The sequence below is a fragment of the Sturnus vulgaris genome, chromosome 3 (assembly GCF_052056855.1).
Source record: "Sturnus vulgaris isolate bStuVul1 chromosome 3, bStuVul1.hap1, whole genome shotgun sequence".
NCBI lineage: Eukaryota > Metazoa > Chordata > Aves > Passeriformes > Sturnidae > Sturnus > Sturnus vulgaris.
The window spans coordinates 104,251,578-104,276,226 of NC_142245.1; the positions used below are offsets into that span (position 1 = coordinate 104,251,578).

At 40.2% G+C, this 24,649-nt stretch overlaps 1 protein-coding gene across 3 annotated transcripts in view; it reads left to right on the plus strand.

Moving 5' to 3' along the window:
- KCNS3 (potassium voltage-gated channel modifier subfamily S member 3) overlaps positions 1-23,718 on the plus strand; it is a 33,966-nt gene extending 10,248 nt beyond the window's left edge. For 2 of the 3 annotated variants that reach the window (XM_088162438.1, XM_088162439.1), the window contains exon 2: positions 7,123-23,718. In XM_088162438.1, the coding sequence (XP_088018564.1) occupies positions 7,172-8,653 (1,482 nt within the window). In that variant the 5' untranslated portion in view covers positions 7,123-7,171 and the 3' untranslated portion in view covers positions 8,654-23,718. Of the gene's footprint in view, positions 1-3,022; positions 6,451-7,122 lie in introns of those variants that run through there. The other variant, XM_014894947.2, reaches the window with a different exon arrangement.
- Positions 23,719-24,649: the final 931 nt, after the last annotated feature.

Sequence of the window (24,649 nt, forward strand, 5' to 3'; positions counted from 1 at the left end):
CAATTGCTCATCCCTCACGTTAGGCCTGGAGGAGTTGTGGTGGGATAGATGGGGCAGTTTCTCACCTCTGCCATCATAGCCCCTGGATGCAACCGTGGACATTGAAACTGCACTGTAAATGCAGGAATGGTATTTAGATTTTCTATGCTAGATAAATATGTGGGGGGTTTGTTTTTTATTAGCTGCTATAGGGCTGAACTGTCAGGATGCATTTGACTGCTGGCTCTGGGCCCACATGTCTCAGGGTACCAGTACCTGGAATGGTGTGTGATGGCTTTTGAGGAGACTGTGAATGAGGTAATGGTGTGAGGGGGATGTGGGCTTGTTTGTGGGCAGCTGATGTGCTGTGTGACTTCAGGGACTCTGCTCTCTGTGTCAGGGTATCTGCATTATTTTCCTTGCTTAGGTAGGTAACCTTTCAAAACCAAACATTGTCTATAAGAGAATTACACTTTCACCAAGGATCTTCTTAGGTTCTAGACTAATCAATGTTGAAGGAGGAATGCAGAATTATTTTTAAGAAATATACTGATATATTTTTATTCTGCATTCTTTTTCTGTATGGAAATGTCTGATGTTGGGATCATGTATCAGATATTTTTAACAACTAGTGGTACCACAAATTACCACGGTAAGTGTAACAATAGCATTTCATGTTCATTGTGATCACTGAAATGGAAATAATGGGGTAGAAAAAAATAATTTGGAGAAGGGATCCATAGAAATTGCACTCATTACAAAGGTACCTAGAACTACAAGTTACAATGTCCACTTCAGATAGTACTTCATGTTTTGAAGCTGTGCTCTTGATGGGTGCCATTAATACGACCTGTCAAACAAGATTATTGCCAAAATAACCTGGATAGAAACAATGTCTTTTACCACCAAACCACAGCAATGCTGACCTGTGTAACAAAGCCTTTGGTATCTTCTCAGATATTTCTGTGAACTTCAGCCGTTGGGATGATAGAACACAGGGAACTGCTTAATGTGGTGAGCTGTGTGTCTGAGCTGTCTGTGGAACAGGTGTGGCAACTGCAGCATTCTAACTGTGCTTAAGTGGAAGGGATTTACAGGTTGGTTTTCAAGCAAGCACATTTTAATCTGTCACTTCCACTTAGTTGCGGATAATGATTTTTTAATTTATATGAACAGAATATAAATTGCAGAGCCTTTGGGAACGTTGCAAGGTGCAAGCCTTGTTAACTCTTGTAAATGTGTGTTATCTCCAGGGGCTTTTCAAGTCAGAGAGAGAACACAGAGAGAGTAACTTTTTTTTTTCTTTTTTTCACTTTAATCATTTTACAAGGTGACATTCTGGTAACTGGGTGGTATTAGATGTTGCTACTTGTTCTTTATGAATATGAGAAAGCAGTTCAGATCACAGACTGCATTCCCAAAGAAGCTTCTGTCAGGTGTAGGCTCCAGCCAGTGTGTTTTCCCTTGGCCCTTTCTCATACCTAACCCTTGGCATTGCATCTATCCTCACCAGCATCTTCATAGTGGAAATACCAGAATTTCATTTTGGGAGCTTTCATTTTATGTTGTATTAGTCCCATGGAGGTTACACACCTTATGGCACTACTCATATAGGCTGCTTATCTAGTATGGCAGAGGTGGACCCCACCCCTGGTGATTCACCTCCAAAAACCTGTGCCTGAGGTGAGTGCTGTGAACCATGGGCTGGAGGTGCTTGTTCTTCTATTCTTGCCTGTGTTCTTTTGCTCTCAGTTGTAACAGCTTCATTTCTTCCTTATCAGTCTTTCAGAGGAGATTTTTTTTTTAACCCCCTATATTTGAAGATTATTTTTTCAACAGGTACTAATATTTAAATAATTTTACATTTGAATGTCAGCAGTGCTTCTAGCAGCTATTGTTGTTTCTAAATGGGTGACCATCTCTTTCTGATTTTCATTGTATTGCAAAGTTGCACAAACATTTGGCACAAGCTCAGTTTCTGAAGCAGCCTGGTGACAGTAGAATTGTACTGGGATGAACAGAGCCAAGTAGGCTTACATGGGAGTAACATCAGAACAAAATTTGGCCTGGTTACTTCATCTCAAACTTTGTTTACCTGAGGTCTTCTGGGAGGTTGTACTGAATCCATTTAAAAAGAAATGTAGTTGCATAATTCTGTTATTTTCATGGCATTTTAATGCAGTATTCTGGATAAAGGATGATACTGCCAGTGGAATAAAAACAATAAATTACAGTTTAGAAAATAATTTAGCTTATTAATTTATCCTCTTTGCCTCAGAGTGTCCATAACCACAGAGTGGTTTCTTAAGATGGTCTTGCTGTTTGTGCTAGATGACTTTTTAAAGTTAACCTCTGCCTCCATAGTCTGTGAATGACTTTACAATTAATTTAACTCTGTCAAGTATTACAAAAAGATGAATGTTGCAGCTTATATCACAGTGAAAGAGGCTGTGCCTTACCTTTTTCCAGGCTTAATTAAGTGTGCTAAAGCAGTTATTACTGCCCAGCTAACAGACAACAACTTAAGTCATGCTAACTGGATTTCAGTCCAAGTCCCTAATTGTGATTGATCAAGTAAATTATATATGCATTTAAATGTTTTTCTCTGCTCAGTGGGTCAGGAAATGTAGACAGTACTTCTGGGTGGTGCATTAGACAAGTATTTGCCCTATGATGAGTAGAGAAATTAAAACACTTTAAAAATCAGTGAAATGTTGATCCTGAGCTGAAGGTTGTTATGGCTTGTTATCCACAGCATTTTAGAAGCACTTAGGTGTAAAAACCTGCACGTGTGTAGCTTGGATGATTTGTAGAAGTTCTTAACTGTCGGGAAATTAGCAGAAGTGACAGCCCAGGTGTTTGTCTGCATCATTAGGAGACAAAATCTGGTTCCTGGGCATGGCTGAGTGCCAAAGGAAGATTCTTTAGAGGGAATTTGCTCGTAGTTGAATTTCCTGTGTTTGGAACCCTAAAATGGAAATCTACCGAAATCATCAGATTCCTTGGGAAAAAATTACTTTGAGCTCTGGAAATGCTTTGTAGAGTTACCAGGATTTGCATGACCTTTCAGGTTCACAGAAGTGTTTTATCCCTTGTGACTTCACTGTGGGCCCTTTTATTTATGTTCCTTCAAGGCAGAGGAAACCATGATAAAATGTGAACTTAATCTTGAGAGGTTTATGGAGTGTAACTGTGCAGGAAGCAGGAGGTGAGGCTAAGACAACATAGCCATTAAGGAAACTGGTAGAAAATCTGTAGGCATGTGCTCTCTTTTAGTATTTTACACAGCAGATCACAACAGTTGTAAACCAGCTCAACTTTCTTTCTGTTGTGCCTGGACAATCACAGATTAATGCTAACAAAAGATTAAACTGCCCCAATTTGGAGTTACCAGTAGCCAAGGTGATGCCATGCTCAAAGATTCAACACATCAAAGAGATATTCTGAAGCTTGTGGTGTAGGACCTCACAGAGAATGGGGACTTTGTGTAGATATTCTGCAAAACATAACTGAGGAAGAGGAACTTTGCTGACAAATTAATGTGTAGTATGGGGATCCACATGGTCACTAACAGTCTCTAAATGTTTTTTTCCAGAAGAGGTTGGAAACCACAGCATTTTGGGATGTGTTATACATCTGTGGCATAGCTGTCTCAAAGGGGCTGCATCTGCAAACTGTCTCTGTGACTCCCCCTTTGAGAGCTTTAGGGATTTCACAGCGTGCTAAAAGCTAAAATTGCAACTCCCCTTCCAAGCCAGACAATGGGCCTGTGGCCTCACCAACAGTGTGTGACTGCAGAAGCACTGGCTAGAGCCCATCTCTAAATTGTTCTGGGAAGAGTTAGATCCTGTCATTCTGCTTTTTATTCTAAAGTTTGTATCCTTTTCACGCAGTTTTCCTTATGACTGACTTTTATTTAGCCCTGAAGCTTAACATTTGGAACTTCTATTTGTTGGGTTTTTTTCGTTATCTTGGAAAATGATGTTCATTCTTCCAGTAAGCATCTTTTCTTCTGTGCCTTGTTTCATTTTATATTCTATATGAATTCTTACCCAGTAGCTCCTTGAGACAGCTGAAGCAATTTAAGCAAACAAGTAACTAACATCTGGTATGTGTTTATTTGCTTTCTTATACTCTCTCCAGGGCAAGAATTGTGTGATTTGTTATGCTTATCAGTTTATTATGTTATCTATATTTGAAGAATATCAAAGAGGTTAATGTTGCACTTCAAGTTGAGATTTGCAAAGTTTGTGGTAGTTCTATGTTCTAGGATATTCATGGCACAGGCCTTGGCACTCCAGGAAAACATCATTTCCAGCTGAGCAGGGTTTTTACCCTTGAGGAAAAAGGGTTCCTGAGTGAGTGAGTGGTTTCCTTGAGTAGAGAGCATGTTGTGCTGAGACAGAAGTTATCATCTGTGGTCATTGACCTGATGCTTGAGTCACTTGTTAAAATGACACAAATTGTTCTGATGGTAACTGGCACAACAATGTCCTGACCATGGCTCAGGAAACAAGGTCTCTGCAAGTCAAACAAGACATTCTTCAGATGATGAAGCTCCTCTTGACATAGTTACAGTGAATCTTTCATACTATTTTCTGTATCACTTATAGTAATAATACATTAAGCAGGTTCCAGCCCATGGTCTTTCTAAGCAAGATACACTTTCTCTTGGTATCTTGCACAAATTATGACTACAGTACCCTCAAAATAAAGCAGTAAATTATTGCTCATTGAATTTATTATACAGAGCAATTTCGTGGAGGCACCATTATGAATATCATCTGCATAATCAATATGGTTTTATGTTGCTGTCTCAACAGTAAGTCAGTGTAGTGTACTAAGAATTTGCTGAGCACTAAGTTCTTGTTTTAGTTATTTCTGAGTAAAACTTGCTTTGTATTTGTCATTATTAGTCATGGTCAGAAGTGCCCCCAGACAGAAGGGTAATGCCTTTAACTTGAGGGAAGGTAGATTGAGATTAGATATTAGGAAGGAGTTCTTTACTGTGAGGTTGGTGAGACGCTGGCACAGGTTGCCCAGAGAAGCTGTTGATGTCTATTCCCACTACATCCAGAATTGTTCAAGGCTGGGTTGGATGGGCCTCTGAGCAACCTGGTCTAGTGAAAGGTGTCCCTGGGCCTGTCAGAGAGGGTAGGAATGAGGTGATCTTTGAGGTCCCTTCTGACCCCAACCATTCTATTGGTCTATGACTCCATGATCTGAGATCTTGCCTGGTTTTTACAGTGCTCACTTACACTGCCAGTGTTCTTGTGCTAATGAATTGCTAGAAGTGGAGATTTTATTGACTAAAATGAATCAATAACTAGAGGTTTTTTTGGGTCTGAATATACTTTGACCTCCAGTCACCCTACTCCAGATTTATGGCTATTTTTTTTTAATTTATAGTGCTATAAAACAGAGCTTGGCTCTAGATTGTAAGTGAAGTGTGGTGATGTTTATCAGATGAGTCTTGCTGCCCTTCTTCTGTGAGATCAATGGTCTTATTTTATGTCTTAATGATTCCTAAAAACTGAAGCCTTGGGAAATGTCTGGAGCAAATGTGTCTCACAACCACTCTATTAGCTAGCAAATATCTGCTTTCAAACTATATCTGAAGTCATTTCCATGTTGTTGTGATTTAATCTCAGCTGGCAGCTCAACCCCATGCTCACATACCCCCTGTGGGTTAGGGCAGGGAACCAGAGACATAAAATGAGAAAGCTTGTGAGTTGAGATAAAAAGTGTTTAATAGGTAAAGCAAAAGTGAAGCAGAAGAAGGAATTAATTCACCCCTTCCCATGGCCAGGCAGGTGTTCAGCCATCCCCAAGAAGGCAGGGCTTCATCACATTTAATGGTGACTTGGGGAGACATCATCACTCAGTGTCACCCTCCTTTCCCTCTTCCACCAGCTCATGCTGAGCATGAGACCATATGGTGTCATCTCTTAGTACAGGGGGATTTTGATACTGTCTTGTCATATTTAAAATGAACTGATTTCCATACTAAATTGAAATAAATTAGCTTAGTGTACATGAATTAGTGTTTAAGTGTCAGAGATCAAAAACATTTGCTCTCCTCATAATCTGGTTATATATAATCTGATGGCAAGTGTAAGAACTGCCAGTTGTGGCTTCATAAAGACTTCTCCTTGGAAGGAAAGCAAGAAAACAGTTCTGTAAAAGTTAATGTACTCACTAGGAACTATAACTGCCTTTCGAATTCAGTTTCAGCTGAATTTATAGTAAAATATGGAAACATTTAATAATCCTTCTGTCCATCTGCAGGTATCCACAGTTAGCTGTGGAGGAAAAATTACTTTGAAGGTTCCATCTCTGAAAGCTCTGTTTCCAGAAATGGCTCTTCAACACCAACTTCTCAGCATTTCTGTAGTGGTTGTAGCTATGCTGTGGCAGAATAGGAATTGCTTCTGGAACTGACCAAGGTTGTAAGAGGTTGTGACATTTCATGTGAGTAGGAAGGCAGATGGAAAAATACTTGAGGGAGTGCAGATACCCAAGTGTGTACTACAGCATTCTGAAGTCAGGAATTGAAAAGCTTCAAATGCCGTTTTGGTATGTTTTCAAGAACTCAGAATGCTCTTGTGTGGGTTACCCTGGAAGTAAATGAATTGATATGTTAGCAAAAGTAATTGCAGTCCACATTCAAACAAATAACATTGGGACTAGTGGATTATAAATTTCAACATCATATAAATTAATACAACTCAGCTGAAACTAATTGAAAGAAATTTGCTCAAAACTTTTATCCTAAATGTTTTGATTGACTGATAAGTTTTCTCTTTAAAGATTTTTTGCATCATTAAAGTACATGGACTTCATGACTTAATTTCAGTGTGATAGTAAAACAGACTGATTTGCAGATGAATTTGGCAGTCTTCCTTCACCCTGGTAAAAAGGAGACCTAAACCAGAACCTACTGCTTTCAAATTTGCTGAAGCTGTAAACCAAACTAATTTAAAACTACACCTGTGAAATGTTGAATAAGGGTATTCATAATTTAATTTCTGTTTTTTGTTTTTTCTGCTACACCATTACACAGTAACCAGAGATGGAGAAAAGAATGTGTCACAAGAGCAAAACTGAATTAAATACTCTAACAATATCTTGTGTTCTTTTCAGGTTCTATGTAATCTCATTGGGCAACAGCAGTGGAACTCGTCTGTCCAAAATGGTTTATGGTGAATTTTTCCGCAGACCTGGCAAAGATGCAGAACTTATCAATCTGAATGTGGGTGGCTTTAAGCAGTCAGTGGATCAAAGCACCTTGCTCCGATTTCCCCATACCAGACTCGGAAAACTTCTCAAATGCCATTCAGAAGAGGCTATTCTAGAATTGTGTGATGATTATAGTGTGGCAGACAAGGAATATTACTTTGACAGGAATCCTTCCTTATTCCAATATGTTCTGAATTTTTACTATACGGGCAAACTTCACGTTATGGAAGAACTTTGTGTCTTTTCCTTCTGCCAGGAAATAGAATACTGGGGGATAAATGAGCTGTTTATTGATTCCTGCTGCAGCAATCGGTACCAAGAACGGAAAGAAGAAGGTCCTGATAAAGACTGGGATCAGAAGAGCAATGACAGTATGGACTCCTCCAATGAGGAGTCATCCATATTTGATAAAGAGCTAGAAAAGTTTGATAATCTGTGCTTTGGTGAAATAAGAAAGAAGATCTGGGTCAGAATGGAAAATCCTGCATACTGCTTGTCTGCCAAGTTAATTGCCGTGTCATCCCTGAGTGTTGTTCTGGCATCAATTGTGGCCATGTGCATTCATAGCATGCCAGAATTTCAAAGGCTGGATGCCAATGACAGGGAGATTGGAGACCCTGTGCTGGAAGCTGTGGAGATTACATGCATCATCTGGTTTACTGCTGAGCTAGTGATCAGGCTCTTCACTGCTCCGAGTCAAAAGAAGTTCTGGAAGAAACCACTGAACATCATTGATTTTGTCTCTATTATCCCATTTTATGCCACACTGGCTGTGGACACGAAGGAAGAAGAAAGTGAAGATATTGAGAACATGGGGAAAGTGGTTCAGATCCTAAGGTTAATGAGGATATTTCGCATCCTGAAGCTGGCCAGGCACTCTGTAGGACTGCGCTCTTTGGGCGCCACGTTGAGACACAGCTATCAAGAAGTTGGACTTCTGCTTTTGTTTTTATCAGTTGGGATTTCTATTTTTTCAGTGCTTGTCTACTCAGTGGAGAAGGATGATGACTCATCAGAGCTGCAGAGCATCCCTATTTGCTGGTGGTGGGCAACCATCAGCATGACCACTGTTGGTTATGGGGACACTTACCCAGTCACACTGGCTGGAAAGCTGCTTGGCACCCTCTGCATTATCTGTGGGATCCTGGTGGTAGCACTTCCAATCACCATTATTTTCAATAAGTTTTCTAAGTACTACCAAAAGCAAAAAGCTATTGATAGGGACCAATGCAACAATGATCGGAAAGAGAAAAGCAATGACCTACCCTATTTTAACATTAGGGACATTTATGCAAAAAAGATGCACTCCTTCATTTCCAGCCTTTCTTCAGTAGGAATTGTAGTCAGTGACCAAGATTCAACAGATGCCTCCAGTATCCAAGATATGGAGGATGTTTATAACACAGTATCTTTAGAGAATGGTACAGGAAAATGAGTTGAATCACATTTGCTTCTCATTATTTCTCTTCTGATTCTTGGTAAATGTGGACTGATAAACTTCAGTGAAATCATTAAGAGCAGTCGATTCTCAGGGTACTTAACTCTCAGCCATATTTGGACATTCTTTGCTCTGAGGATGCCATAAAAGCTTCATTCTTTATATGAGGCTTTAAAATATGCCTCATATAGTGGTTTAGTTTTTACACAACTAATGTTATGCATTTTTGGGGACAAAAGTTGGGAAAAGAGTTTTAAATGTGAAATAAGTCTTTTTTTTTGGTTTTGTGGGTATTGTTGTTTGATTTGTTCACTGTTTTTTCCCTTGCAGCAGTCTCATATCTTACACAGAATTTGCATTTATAATTTGCGGCTTTTCAGGTAGAAATGTATTGTAAACATGTAAGAACTATTGCACAAGTTAGTGAAGTTTTTACCTGCAAATACATTAGATAAACAAAGGAATTGTGTACATGTAAAACTGTGCTCACTAACACATTTATGTAATTTTAGATTCGGGAACCTATTGCATAAGTTGGGGCAGAAAATATATTGGTACATATTGTTTTTATTCCATGGAAGCATAATATTTATTAATTTCTTTCCAAAAGCACAATACATTTTTAGTTTGTTAAAATAAATGATTCCCATTGTGCCTATATTTTTCTTAGGATCCAGCCATAGCCAAGCTCTATCAGGTCCTGAAGGTTTTAAGTCATAAGTCCCAGGATGAAGTGTGTGGTGTAAGCAGGATAGGAGCTTTTTGTACCATTTAGCCACCTCTCCTGCTGTTGTGACCCTGAGCAGTTCTGGTGCCTGGAGGGGATCCTGCTGTGATTAAGGCCACCCTGGTGGCTTCCCCAAGGACTGTGATTTGTGGGCACTGAGCAAACATCTGTGGTGGTCTTTAGAAGTTACTGCTCACTACTGCCAGTGCAGCTCCTTGCTGGGCTTTGCTGCCTCAGTGGTGGCAGCAGCATCCCAAGGCTGCTGTGCTGGGTCTGTCCAGGGCTGAAGGGCCAAGCAGTGGAGATGTGAGGACGTGCTCTTCTCTGCCATTTGTTGCCCATCAGAGATGTAGGGTGGGCATTGCACGTGGACATCCGTATTGGAACTATTTCAACTCATTTTCTAAAGCTCATCTGCTGCTGGTGGCAGCTTTCCTGGTGTGTGCTATGTGCTGGAGCAGTGCTCATTGCTTGGCAGAGTCCTGCAGCTCTGTGTGTTCCCCTCCTCTCCAGGGATTTCTTAAGCAGCCAGCTAACTCTGCTGTGGTTCAAGCAGTGCTGGAGAAGCTCAAGGACCTTAGAGTGTTAGTGGACCTTAAAGTCCGTGGTGTTTCTGAACACCCATTTTCTTTCATTTGTCTAGTGACTAAATCAGATGCTGGGCAATAGAGAATAGAAGACACTGTGATGTCAATATTTTCCTTAAAGAGAGGTTTGACTATTTTATTTTTTCTAATATTATTGAGTCAAATACAGAAGCCTGCACTGAACTTCTGTTCAAGAAAATCAAACTCCATAGGAATTGACTTCAAAACTTAGTGAGATACCAGAAAATGACAATTGATTTTAGTCACTGCAGAAACTTGATTTTTCATGTGTCTGCCAGATTTTCTATTGCAAAATGCATTAAATAAGTAACTGAGGTGCGCTTAAATTTACTAAGGCACAGAGCTCTAACCTCTTTCTGAGATGGAGAAACTAAAAAGAACAGCATCAATGTATTCATTGTAAAGATGTGTCTCTCAGGACTGCTGTGGAATCAATATAGTGATGTGAGACTTAAAATATTTTGAGCTTTGGAGAAACCTCAAAATTTGTCTTGCTACTTGCTGACTTACCCTTGTTTTAAGGGTATGTGATGCTTCACAATGAAAGATAATTCTACCCATAGTTCTTGTAGGAATAGCAAAAGGCAGTTAGCCTAAATGTGATTTGTTCTTGCTGACAATTAACATTAAAAAGATGCAATGATACAAAATACTAAACATGTATGTGCATATGGATCTAATAGGAACCAGCAAAATAACAATAAAAAAGTTACTCTCCAAAGAAAAGTTACTGTCCAAAGAAAATCTCTTGGTGGTGTCCATGTAAAGATATATTTATATATATTACATTGCCACTGAAGATGAAAAGCAATGAAAAATATTGTAATGCAACAAAACACTCAAGAAATTGTATCAAATAGTTGAAAAAGTGCTACTGAAAAATTTTGTTTTGTGTATCAGGCATTACTCAAGGATCACAGAATATACGACTTTGTGGATTAAATTTTACTGAGTGTTAATTTGTCATAAAATTGATAAGCTTTTAATTGAACTCATGAATCAGTCTTAAGGCTGTTAGACTTTTTAAGTTACTCTAACTTTCTCTATGCATTGATACAGCTTGCAACAAAGTAAGATATATAAAGAGATATCTTTTGGAACCCATCAGAAGGTAAAGTACATATCCATATATCATTTACTATACACTATTTTGATTTCTGTGATGACATCTTGGCCTTTTTCAAATCAATTGTATCTTAAAAATGGCTTTCTTGTGTCCTTATCCCCTTGCTTGAATAAATCCAGCTCCTTGGTTTCACACAGGTGTGACTGTGAGGAGGACATGAGCTGTGCTTCATGCCAAAAAATACTCCTCTCAGGGCAGAGCTGCAGTGCTGTGACATGCACTGGTGCTAGAGAGTGTCACAAGCCTCAAGTGCCAGAAGGAAGCAGATGAGAGCAGAGACTGAGATCCTGCACATTCTAGGAGATTATTCTTTTGAATTTGTCTTCTTCCTTGGTCTACAGTGGCATATTGTTGATTTGTGATATCAATGTCAACAGAAGGTATATTGGATATTTTTTCTTTTCCTGAGCCACATTTTTTTTCTTTAAAAATGCTTCCTAAATTCTCACCACCCAGCTGCTCTGCTTCAGACACCAAAGCACAGAGATCACCATTTAGACGTGCATCCAATTTTGTATGGGAGAGATTTGTTCATTTTTATACAAAACAATTTACTGGCATGTTGTTGCTTTCTTTGTTTTGATGCCAAACTCTTCCCTTTTGATATCCAGTATTTCCACAGGAGCGTGCACCATTGCCTGATTTTTCCTAGTGTATAATGGGAAGGCAGCACTGCATTGCAGCTCTCTCTGAGAGGCTTCCAACTGGCAGGGACATCACCCCATGCCCACAGCTCCTGCCTTGCTGGGGGCAGGCTCTGGCACTGGCACTGGTTTTTGGGGTATGTTGGTAGAGGAGAAAATACAGTGTAAATGAATTAGAAAAGAGAAATGGGAGAAGGCAGGAAGCAGTCATTCAAAAAGAGTGGTGGAGAAGCATGAGAGGACCTCAGAAGAAATGAGAAGAGAAAGAAGTTGACAGAGTCCTCACATTTTTTTCATTTATTTGCTATTTTTGTCTTTTTTTTCCTCCAGTGCTTTTCTTTCCTTTCCTTCCTTCTCCCTTCAGTCCCCTCTTGCTCCTACCCTGCCCCCCCCCCCTTCCCAATCAGCCTGTAATCCAGCAGTCTATGTCCAAAAATGCGGGTCTTTCTGAATCCAGAAAGACATGTTCCACCTACCTGGATAGCAGCAAGCAAAACTTAGCAGGGATGAAATCAGTGAGCACAGGCAGTAAGATGCTCAGATTGTGGAACGTAAATGTGGGGTAAATAAACATCACATTTCTGTCAGTCTGTAAATGAAATACCACTTATGGCTTAGGTAGAAATTCACAGTCCACAACCTGCTTGTGAAGGGGAGGGGCAGACAGTGATCTCCTCACTCGGTGACAGGACCTGAGGGAATGGCCTGAAGTGGTGTCAGGACAGGTTTAGGATGGATATCAGGAAAAGGTTCTTCACCCAGAGAGTGTTTGGGCACTGGAACAGCTCCCCAGGGCAGTGGTCACAGCACCAGCCTGACAGAGCTCAGGAAGTGTTTGGACAATGCTCTAGGGAACATGGTGTGATAAATGGGGGTGTCCTGTGCAGGGTCAGGAGTTGGACTTCATTACCTTTGTGTGTCCCTTCCAACTCGGCATATTCTGTGATTCTGTGATAATGCCAGATATTGGCATTTAAAAGCAGATTTCTTGTTGATTCCCATGTGAACTGTTTGCTGTCAGGGACTGCTGGGAGTACCAGGCAGATTTGACTGACAAATGCAGTACATGGACTCACAGCATGCCAAAGGCTCCTGACAGGCTGCTGTGTATTAATACATTTATTCATTTCTACATATTCCTAACATCTAGAGCAAGTGACAGAAAACCACTAAGCTGTGCAGAGTGCCTCTAATATTTTTTGATTAGCTGACAGTGTTTGTGAAGCTGCTAATACCTCTTCATCCAGAAGAGGACATTTCTCAAATGAAATCCCAATAACCCTGAGTTGGATGTGCAGTTTGTGACTGATTGCAGTAGCTCGGTCACAGTCAGTAAATAATACTGTCTGGTGCTGTGTGGCTGCAATGCTGTTTCCTGTATTTCTGAAATGTTTATGCTCTGTCAATCAAGGGACAGCAGATGCCATTAAAACCGTCTCAGCATTTTCCAGCTGCACAAGAATTGCAGTATCTCTTCCAAGCACAGCAAAACATCATGGCTTGCTGAGACCTTCTCTTTTAATTTTGTGTGTAGCTGTAGTTAATTTTTTTCTGATGAGCCTATGGTCCAAGCACAATCTGTCAGAAGAGAAGGTCACGGTGTGTCTCTAGACAAGTTACAAGATGTTACTGACTTAAACTCAGGTCAATGCCTTCCCATCTCAGTGGTAATTCACTGTGGGATGGGCTGATGGCTGTTACAGGTGGGTAAGGAGTAAAGGCAGAGCTCCTTGGGGATGGATATAATTTATATGTAATTATATCTCTGCCCTCTGGACAGAGCTCATTTTGGTATATGATATGATCAGATAAGGTATGACACCTTTGCTGGTAAAACACCTACATTTCATATTTGTTTAATGAATATATTGGAGAGAGAAGACTTCATTCATTTTTATCAGGTCAAAGGCTGTGGCTCAAGGGCTCTTTCATCCACACACCCATCACTTTTCTCCAAATCACATATGTGAGTGGGAGGGAGAGACTTTGCAGCATCCCTAAAAGATCCATGAACCTTTAGCCAAGGATTTGGGTTCCCAGGATGAGGCAGATGGGGTGGAGGAGCATTAAGTGAAGGAGAGCCAATACCAGGTACTTTCATGTGATCTCATTTGGACTCTCCCAAAAAGCTGGCTAACTGTCCACTAACAGTCAGTAATGACCTGCAAATGGAATTTCAGCCTCCTGTAGTAATTTTAACAAACACATAATAAAATATGACAGGGAGCAAACTGGCAAAAGGGGCAGGCACAATATGCTGTCAGTACTTTTATGACCCAAATTTGCATTATTTCTTGGCTTGTAAGCCATATAAAATATTCTTACTGTGTCATGTGTTGTAAAATCTGCCCCGTGCATTAATACAAATAGAATAATGGAGCCAAGTGCCAAGTCTTGGAATTGCAGCATTAAAGATGGAAAAAAAAAATCTTGGCTCAGGGAAATTGCAGAAATGCTGGTTTAGCTGCCATTGCTGTTTCATTGTTGCAGCTGTCTGAGTGGTGAGAAGGAGCAAGAGACCATGCACAAGCAGTGGTGTGCAGGCTTCCCTTTCTTCCTTTGCCCTTTTAACACTGGCCATGCAGGCTGAGGGACCCCTGTAGCCTCGTGGGCTGCTCAGCAGACCCTTCCTGGGCACCAGTGTGGAGCCAGTGGTCCCTAGAGAGGGATGTGGTGGTGCAGGAAAATAATGAGGTCTGTATGAAATAGCCTTTGGGAAGGTAAAATAATATCACTGAATTTGGTGTTGCCACCCTCCTACACCTCTACCAGACCTGGGAGAGAAAGCAGAAATGAGGAAGAAGCTGAAGGGTCAGATATTGAACAGCAGCCATTTGAAGGCTGCTTTGTGTTATGTTAATCCAAGGGCTGTTACAGAATCACAGGTAGAATCTCATATTTAGCCTTGAACCCTTTCCATGAGGTGGAATAATGTATTGTCTTCCCACAGGCTTTGAGTTACAGCTACAATATGTGCTTTTCTCTCAGCCAGTTTCTAGATGTGATGCTGTCACTGCCTTTCAGGCTGACTGGACCTTGGATCTTTCTGAAGCATTGCACATGCCATAAATCATCCTTGCAGCTTCTACCCCATTTCCTAGAAACCATAAGCATGAAAGAGTTCGAAGTTGTTTCTCTAGCTCAATATTATTTTTTGACAGCATCAAATGACATGCATTTCATGGAAAGAGACTTCCCTTGCTCCTGAATTTTGAACTCTAGAACTTCAGGTATTTTTTTAAAATAAAGTATTTGAAGGGCATCTTAGGTCCTGAGACCTTATTTTATTCCAGATAGTGTAACCTCAAATATACAACTGAGTATGCATTTCTTCAGTTTATACAGCTGCGATCTTATATACTTGGATTGTGTATCTTTGGGAGAAAAAGTGCTGAATAAATAATTCCAGATGCCAAAAAGCTGGTTAAATACTCACTGAACGAATTCCTTATGAACCAGAATGATCCTGGTGTCAGACAGCATGGCTTTATAAGCCTCTTCTGTGGAAGGCAAAACAGTTATTTTCTTATTTCCTTAAATATTTCAGGGGGGATGGAGTAAAAGTCTTGCTGTTCTGCAGTGATGGAGAGCATTGAATGAAATGAAGGGCACAACGAACTTAAGGTGGTTAAAAGAGAACATGACTTTTTTGTAAACACCCCACTTCCCTTGGGACACTAATTTTCACATTCCGAGGTTTTTTTTAAAGGCTGAAACATAGCTACCGAAATCACAGCACTGTTTTTCCTTGCTGGGTATTTTAAAGATTAAATTAGCTCCAGTTAGAGGTATAGAAAGAGAGCTGGCTGGTGGGTAGGTTTGGGGGGGGTATGTGTGTGTAGCTTCTATAATTTATTTATATATTTTATGCTTTTGCCTTTGGCATCACACACTTTTGCACTGACTTTTTTTTTTTTTTTAATTGACTGAAGAATCAAAATAAATAATAGATAATCTTTATATGTAGATTTCTTTTAGGTCCCTGAATGTGAAGGAAAAGTTAGATTTTAGCATTTCAGTCTTGATAGTGAATTTAAAAGCTCATCAGAAGCATTCCTAAGCAACACACAAATTTACGCATAAGTATGGCACATTTAATGTATCTCAAGCCACAAAACTAAAGTTCTGACAGTGTTCAGTGAATGAAAGGTTAATAAAAATGCAAGTGTTAATCTGGTTCTGTTCTAGTTGCATATTCTGGTGCAGTAATGTACTCTTGGCTCTTAGGCTGTCTCTATAAATGGGAGTCTATTGCTTCTGGAATTTCATGTATCTAGCCATATACAGACTGACTGGACAGCTGTCAGAGCATTATTGTGCAGGCTTTTAGCTCTCTGTTAGCAAAGGTAACCTCTGCTAATCTGTCCAGGAGCTGCTGCATTCCAGAGAGTGCAGGGAGAACAGGCAGGTGGGACTGTGGGGCTTTGCCAAAAGCATTTGCAGCAGAACTGCTGAGTTTTGTTGGCTTGCTTTCACTGTATTGTCACCTGCTGAAAACATCTGTATTCTCCATTTAATGTGTCAATTAATCTCAAGAAGATTTATGGTATATAGAAAGGGTTTATAAAACACAACTGTTCCTTGAAAGCAAATACTGAAATGAGGCTGGAGAGGTGGCTCCAATTTTTTTTTGCTCTGGCTTTTCTGCCTTGTCATAGTAGTAATGACTGAGCAAGAACGGGAATGGCATAACAAACTTTAGAGTTCCAAGAGCCTTTAGGGCCACTGAGAGTCCCTATGAAAATAAGCATTGAAGGAATCTGAGGACTGGGGTAGGGGATCTGTGTGCTGGATGTGCCACAGCTGTTGTATGCTCTGTGCTTGGGGTGATGGGTGGGGAGAAAACATCTCTGCACCAGTGGCTCTCTGCTGCTCAGGTGGCACTGACTGCAGCCTTCTGTGCCCTCTCCACAATGTCCTTCTCAGTCCAATGCCCGTTTTTCCAAGTGTTAAAATGGTTCCTCAGACCTGAAAACAGACAAGAGATGTAATGGGAGCAACTGAAAAGTGGTAATGAAGTAGGAAAGGGGGGCTGATGGCAATAGCCACGTCTGTAGAGAGAAACTGCTGCAAAGATGCTTTGTTGGAAAAAATCTTATCTTCCATGTCTTGAAACTTTTCCTCTCTTCAACTCCTATAGAAAATCAAACAGTGGTTTGGCTTGGAAGAGACCTTAAAGATCATCCAGTTCCCACTCCCTGCCATGGGCAGAGACAACTTCCACTAGACCAGGTTGCTCAAAGCCCCATCGAACCTGGCCTTGAACATTTCCAGAGATGAGACATCCACAGGTTCTCTGGTCAACTTCTGCTAATGTTTCACCACCCTCATAGTAAAGAATTTTTTCCTTACATCCAATCTAAATCTACCCTCTGTCAGTTTAAAGCCATTCTCCCTGGTCCTGTTATTACATGCCCAGATAAAATGTCCTTCTGCAGCTCCCTTGTAGTTCCCCTTTGTCTACTCAAGGCCACAATTAAGGTCACCTTTGAGCCTTCTTTGCTCGAGGCTGAATAACCCCAGCTCTCTGTCTGTCTTCATAGGAGAGGTGCTCCAGCACTCTGATGATCCTTGTAGATTTTTCTAGACCTGCTCTCTGCTGGAGAGCCCAGGGCTGGATGCAGCACTGCAGGTGAGGTCTCATGAGAGTGGAGCAGAGCTCCTCTCCCTCTCTGCTGCCCACAGTGCCTTGGATGCTGCCTTTGGCTTTTTGGGCTGCAAGGGCACATTGCAGAGTCACGCTGAGCTTCTCATCCATCAATGCCCCCAAGTTCTTCCCCTTGAGGTTGTTCTAAATCCAGTCTCTGCCCAGCCTGCACTTGTGCTTGGAAGTAAAAGGACTGTGTGTCTTAGCATAGCTTTTGCAAAGTGCCTTCTCCCTTCTTGTGGTCATTATGGAATGGATAAACCACTGTGGAATGTAACCTGGGAGATGAATTTGCTTTGGGAGGGGAGTAGTCTAGCACACTTTGCAGTCTTTGTTTTCCTTTTGATTCTGTAATTCTTTGCCTCCAAGTGGGCTTTGGAAACAAACACTCCCCTTCTGTGCATACAGCATGTGCCAGGCTTTATAATCCATCCAATGTTCCCAGCTATTCAGCAAACTAAAAGAAAGGGTTGAAGTGAATAAGGTCAGAAGAAATGCTTTGTATTGCTAAAATACTGTTCTTCTGCATATAATTTCAGTATCCAGTTCCCCATCACAAATCTAGTCCACCATACAAAAAAAAAATTGGAATAGCCTTACATGGGCTGATTGACTGGGTTTTTTTGGATGAAGATGAAAAAAAGAAAAATGCTTGGCTTCTTTGTGGTGAAAAAAGGCAAGCAAAAATATTTAAATAGTAACTCTCATGGCCAAATAATTCCACAGTTATCAAAGTGATCATTGTTGGGTGAAATCATCAAAAAACAAGCTCTATAGACTTTTGAACATAAACATAACGAAAAGTAAGAAAAAAAGTTGCTGGCTCTTTTCTCTCTCTGACTCCTTTTGTGGAGATTGAGATTCCTTTTTCTTGGCAAGTCGAATGATGAACTACTTGTTAATTAAGTGGTTGAAAGGTATAGTTGAAGAAGGAGTTTGGAATCTGAGACAGCTCAGCATGGAGGAAACCACCTCTGTGATCGATCTTGTCAGGTTTTGACACCTTAATTAAAAGTTATCTTTGGCAGCGTGAAGGCAGCTCAGTTGCTGGGAAAGTGTACACTAAGCATTTTGTAGTGGTCATTTGGGAGCAAGAGTACTGAAGGGATCAGCAGCCAATCCTGCTGGAAGCAGGAGGAGACCTCTGTGGGCATTGCAGTAGAGCAGGCTCGGAGATTGGGACAGAGCCGGGCTGGGTCCAGGATTGCTTCTGGAACAGCTCAGGGCTACTGAACATGGCAGCCCTGCCTGAAGGGACCTGTGATGCTGTGCCAGCCGTTCTGTCCTCAGCACTTCTGGTCTTTATCACATCTTTTTCCTCTCTTTCTGACATTTCTGGCATTTACGTAGGCTGGCAGTGGTCTCTCAGTCTCTGCTCCTTCCCTAGCAGGGGTGTGGTGGTCCAAAGTGGGGTGGTGAAGTGTGAAGTCCCCATCACTGGGAAAACGGTGACTTTAGTATAGAGAAGTGGAAAAAGTTGAGCACGTATTGGAAGAATTGATTTTAGCTTTGGCCAAGTTATTTAACATGAGCTGTCTTTAGTGAAATGTCTAAGAAAAAAAGGGAAGACATACTAGTTTGAGGGGGAAGAAAAGCAATTGTTCCCCATGCTGTCCTGTCATAGTTATATAAAAAAAAATATAATTTATTACACCAAACAATAGATTTTTTTTTTAACTTGGTTGCTGAACTAAATTGTTTTTAAAAATCTGTAATTTAAGACCCCTTGAGCTTTTTTACTTTGACTCAATGTTTCATTTGATTTGGAGGAGTTAATTCTTTTGCATCTAATTAAACTTAGACTGGTTTGTCATTAAAAAACAAAAGTTTCACAATGAAAAAATATTTTTTTTTAGAATATGTTGAAATGCAAGATTTCAGCATCATTGGAAACAAGAAGCTCTCAGAAAATTTCACAATGAAATGTGCACTGGTCCAAAATCCCTCCTGCCTTTTTTCTTTTGTTCTTGTTCAGTTTGTTTGTTTTGTAGAAGATTCCCAACTGTGGGCTGGATTCAAGTATAAAGTTTCTCTGTCACAGCTTTTTTCAATGAATTTTCTATTCACAAAAAAATTGTTCTCATCCGGTTTTAGCTTTATTCTTTGGAAAATGCTTAATTTCCTTGGAGAAGTCAGAGAAAAAAGATAAAATCTTTGTTACTTCCATGATTGCTGTCATGCATCCATTGATGTACGTGACACTTCACCAATTACTCAGGTTATTGGTAAAGAGAAATGAATTATCTACTTTGTTCAAGATGGAAAATGAAAAGCAGTTACCAGAAAATCACATCCTGGTAAAGGAAATAAGTCCATTTTAACAAGTTTGTGAGGGAGAGCTGCATTACGAGCACAAAAAAAGAAAACACATGAAAAGCCTGTTGGACTCCTTCTGTTCATGTGATTCCTTTGATGGGAATCTAACTGAAGGCTAATAAGAGAGAAAATCATTGTTTCTTTTAAGTAATATTAACAAATGGATATGTGTGTTCTTCTGCAGTAATTAGCAAGTATGTTTTGAATAGAGTACTCTTCAGTAAATAAACTTGCACCAACCAGTAACTGCCTAATGGCTGGTAAGCTGCAGTGCTCTTAAATGGATGTGTCAGCTCAAGAAGAAATGTTGTAATATTATTACGTAATATTCATGCTGTTTAGTGTAGAGAAGAGAAGGCTTGGGCAGTTAGAGAAATCTCATTGTATATGAAAGTCTTTTGCAAGACTAGTATGGGTTTCTTTTTTTTCCTGGACTGTTAAAGGCACAAAGCTCAAGCCAAGGAGAATGAAGATAAAGGGCTGATGGTGGAAGAGGCTCAAGAATTCCTCCTGTTTGCCTGTGGGCCCTTGCTCAGCCCCAGCTGCTCACTATCTCAGTCATGCTGATCCAAATCTGTGTAAAGGTAGAGCAGATTGCTTCAATGACCCGAGTTTAGAATAATAATAGTAATTCTCTGCTGAGTGAGAGAAGGGAGATGTGAGCCTGAGGAGTTCAAAAGGTCCTGGATCATTGTCTTCTTGATGGAGACCCAACTCTTTTTGCAGTGACTCCATACTTGCAGCAGCAGTTTGAATCACAGAATCGCAAAATCAGTGAGGTTGGAAAAGACCTCTGACCAGGGCCATTGAGTCTGACCTATGGCTTGCATAATTTTTCAGTTAATTTGGGTTAGGAAAATGTGCTCCACTGAAGTTCTGACTCGGTGGCTTCAGTAATGGCTTTACTGGGCTACCTACCTGTGTCCAGAGGTGTCCTTGGCCTCAGCCCTTGGGTTGTGCTGAGGATAAAAGAGCTGGATGGTGGGACCCAGCCTTGTACATTGCATGGCTGTTGTGACTCTATCTTGGACTCAAAGGAAGGGGCTCATCTACCTGGTGGGTATGGGCCAGTATTTTCCCATGGAAAAGGAAGAAGGATTTTTGAGGATAAAACTGGGAATACATGCCAATAAAAAGTGAAATAATATTTTACTCGGTAAAATAGTCCTTGGGATCATGATGGAGACACAGGGACAATCTGCCATGAGGGCAAATTCCATGGCTACTACCAGTCTTCAATGTATTTGCCTAATTTTTTTGGTATAGATGATTTTTGGTATGTGAGCACTACACACAAAACACAGTTGTAAGGAATCACTAATAACTCTTTCTTCTCTGATTTTAAAAGTCAAAGTGCATTCCCCTTTTTAATCGGTTCAATTTATCATGCACATATTTCCATGTAGTACTGAGAATTTTTTTATAGTTTGTTATTATATAGCTATTAACATTTTAACTATGTAAGTAGAGGTGAGCTGGACTACTGAAAGGAAATCCTGAGCCTTACCTGTATGTGTTTCATCTGCCAGAAGCAATGTATTTTTATGGCTCTGAATTTTTTTTTTCCGCCTGGAAGCTTTCTTCCAGCGGAAATTTCAAAATCCTGCCCTCCCATTGTGATTGTCAATGGGTTTTGGTTTTGTTTCAATTTCCATGGCAACAGAAAAATTTGTTTTCTGACAGTATTTGAATACAAAAGTCTAATTTCCCTGGGCTCTTTTGAATATGTCAGTTTACATTTTTATCCCCTCAAGTGTTTTGAGCCCTTGTCCTTAACCCCTTGACTCCATTTAGTTCTGTGAAATCTCTTTTTCCTTAGTCTGGACAGACAGGTTTTTTCCATACTTTCTTTATTTTTCAGATATCATTTGATTCAGTGTGCTGACAGCAGAAATATAGCCACATTTTATACTTAGGAGTTCAATTCTTTCCTTAGAGGCATTATTACTTTTTAAATTACTTCTAAGCACTGAACTGACACCAAATCTAGTTTCAAGGTTGTGCAATATAACCACTTTAATTTTAAAGTCAGGGTCTAACTTTCTTTGTTATGTTTTGCTTACATTCATGTATTTTACATCATTTGACATGTTCATCAACCAGTCCATGAGTGTGCTTGAAGAGTGCCAGCTACATAATCATTAAACTTTGCACCCAGTCTCCTGTGATTTTGAACAAAATACTTCAATTATTTCCTGAATAGATGCCAGACATCTGTGGTTTGTAGAGCTTTATCATTCCCTGTATGAATGATGAAATCGCCTTGTATTTAATTTCTGACATCACCTGTGCCACCTAATTATCTTAAGTACTAAAAGCTTCAAGACCCATGGTTGAAGCTTCAAGCAGCCTGTAAAGTCTGAATGTGAAAGATGAATAGAAGAAAGTCAGGGACACGAGAGTCTTACACTTCTGTCCTTACCCCCCTGTTTAGCTCCTTCCACAAACATCAGTGAAATAAATTCCATCTCTGTGTCCCACCAGCAAGTATTTAATCTGTGAATCACACTGTAAATGCTGTTGTACCTCTCGGAGCCTGGCCAGTTTTCTTGCTTAGTTCATTTCCAGCTGAGCTGCAGTACATGCATGGCTCCTTAATTGGAGAGGAAGATACTTCAAATAGGTCCCAAAACCTCCTCCTACTCTTTTCCCCTTCTCTGTCAAACCAAACTAAGGCAGCACCCACAGCCCCTGACTGTGCAGATCTACATCCTGCTTCACTTTGATAAAGGCAAAAAGAGCCAGCAACCCTGACATGTGAGTTACTGGCAACAGGAGAAAGCCTAGAGTGAATTAATGGGGCAGTGCACACCTTTGAACTCTGCTTTGCCACCACAAAGGTCATAGAATTAAGGGAAAAACTGAAAAAGCTGATCTGCTTGGAATACAGCTTCTGGGGATAGATTGCCTCTTCGGAGAACAGCTGCTACCCACAACAGGCATTTCCAGGTGCTTCCTAACTTTTAGAGAATGTTGTGCTGATGTTGTAACTTTCATTTCAATAAGGCATTAACAAGATTTAACTTCCAGCATTGCCTATTTGGGCAGTTATATGCAGTCTTTTTTTTTTATACTCTTTTGCTGTATTTACCCATGTCTTTAGTATAGTTGCTTATTATTAATAGATATTTATATTATATAGACTTTGTTGTCTATATACAAATGAGTTTTCTGTTAATGTTGAGATCTGAGCTTAATGCAATCTGCACTAATGTTTGAAAGTCATGATAAAGCTTCTCTGCAATTCTAGTTTTTCTATCAGTGAAATATAACCAGCTTATATTCATTACCAACATAGATATTTATAACTATATCTGATTTGTTTTTCTTAGTTGTTAGATCTTTTATTGCTTTTCTTGCACAGGCTCTAAGCTGTGGGAAGAGTAAATCCTTATATCTTAATATGTGCCAAGCAAACCTATCATGTCGCTCAGCCGATTTGAGAGTTGTTTTTCTTTTAGATAAATATTTTTCAGACTGTATCTATTTATGACTTTAGCCTCTTGTGAATGGTTACTGGAGGTCATCTGTTGTTGGTTCAGAAGTACCCGTTAATCATGCAGGAAAGGGAGCATGAGTGAAACATAAGGATTTCTTCCTGTGGGAAAGTGAGCAATCATTTTTATTCTAGATTAGTTCACTAGAAACTGTGAAACTGTGTTCAAATCCATGCCTTTGTAAACATTTAAAATAGCATTTCCAATTTGTGAAGGTGTAAAGAAACAACTATTTTTTCCAGCATCTATTCCTATTCAATCATAAAACTTTTCCATTAATGAATATTGGAAAGTAATTTACAATATAATGTCAAATGCCAGCAAAAATATACTGCTTCTTTTGCTTAAGTATCTAATAATTTTTGGTGCTTCATTTTCATCTCTTGACATATTCAGGTAGGTGGTGCTCAAATGATTCTTAAACCCCAGAATTTTCATTGTGTGCCAAATGAATGTGCATGTTTAATAAATACTGTAGGCATTAGAATAATTCCGAATACTTTGTGTCAAAACATCTTTATTTTTTCCTTACCCTTCCATAAAAATAGAAGCATGCTAGAAAGCTGAAGCTGTGGTGGCTGTGAAGGACAGATGTCCTGCTCTCAGCAACACAAGTCTATGGACTTCAAATGGACTTGGGCTGAAAGAAAAACAGAATTTACAGCCCAGCCTGAGCCCTCTGGCAGGATGAGAGGGAAGGACTTCTCCTCGCAGGCTGGGAACGAGCTGTGTGTTTGTTCTTTGGAGGTCACTGGTGAACAAAGGCACCTGTGTGGTTTCCAGCTAGAGAAGGTCTCACTTGAGAGCTGGTGGATAGGTTTGGGAAACCCAGGACAAAGCCTCTGCCAGGCTGAAGCTGGGAGGAGGGCAAGGTGCAAGGAAAGGGGTCCTGGAGTGAGGTGACAGAGAGGGCTGTTCACACACTCTTCCCCTGTAAACACATCTTCAGAATGGCATGTGTAGTCTGGAGCCAAAGAGTGATAGCAGGAGTTAACCAAGAAAATCAATTTGCAATTATTTTACAAACTGCAGTCTTTTCAGAACTTTTCTTGTTAGCTGCCATCTACAGTAGAAAAACTGTTTGAATTTCACTGTTGGTACAAAGTACAAAGACCATCACAGAGGAGCCCGAGTAGTCACAGCTTTGCTCATTTTAATAATCCCTATACTACACAGCACTCCAGTCCTTCTGTTTCTGATCCCTGTGGATGGGAAGTGTTTATAAATTTGGTTTTGGAAAGGTCCTGTGTTCTAGGTCATCATGGTTTCTGCATCTTCTCTCAACAGAGGAGAATATTAAGGCTGTCCCACAGGGCACATTGGCCTCTCCAGGGGAAGGGCATTATGGCTTACAGTAATACTGTCTGGAAAACAGAACCAGATCAGCTACACTTCTATATCCCTCTTTTAATGAAATTTGTCTCTAAA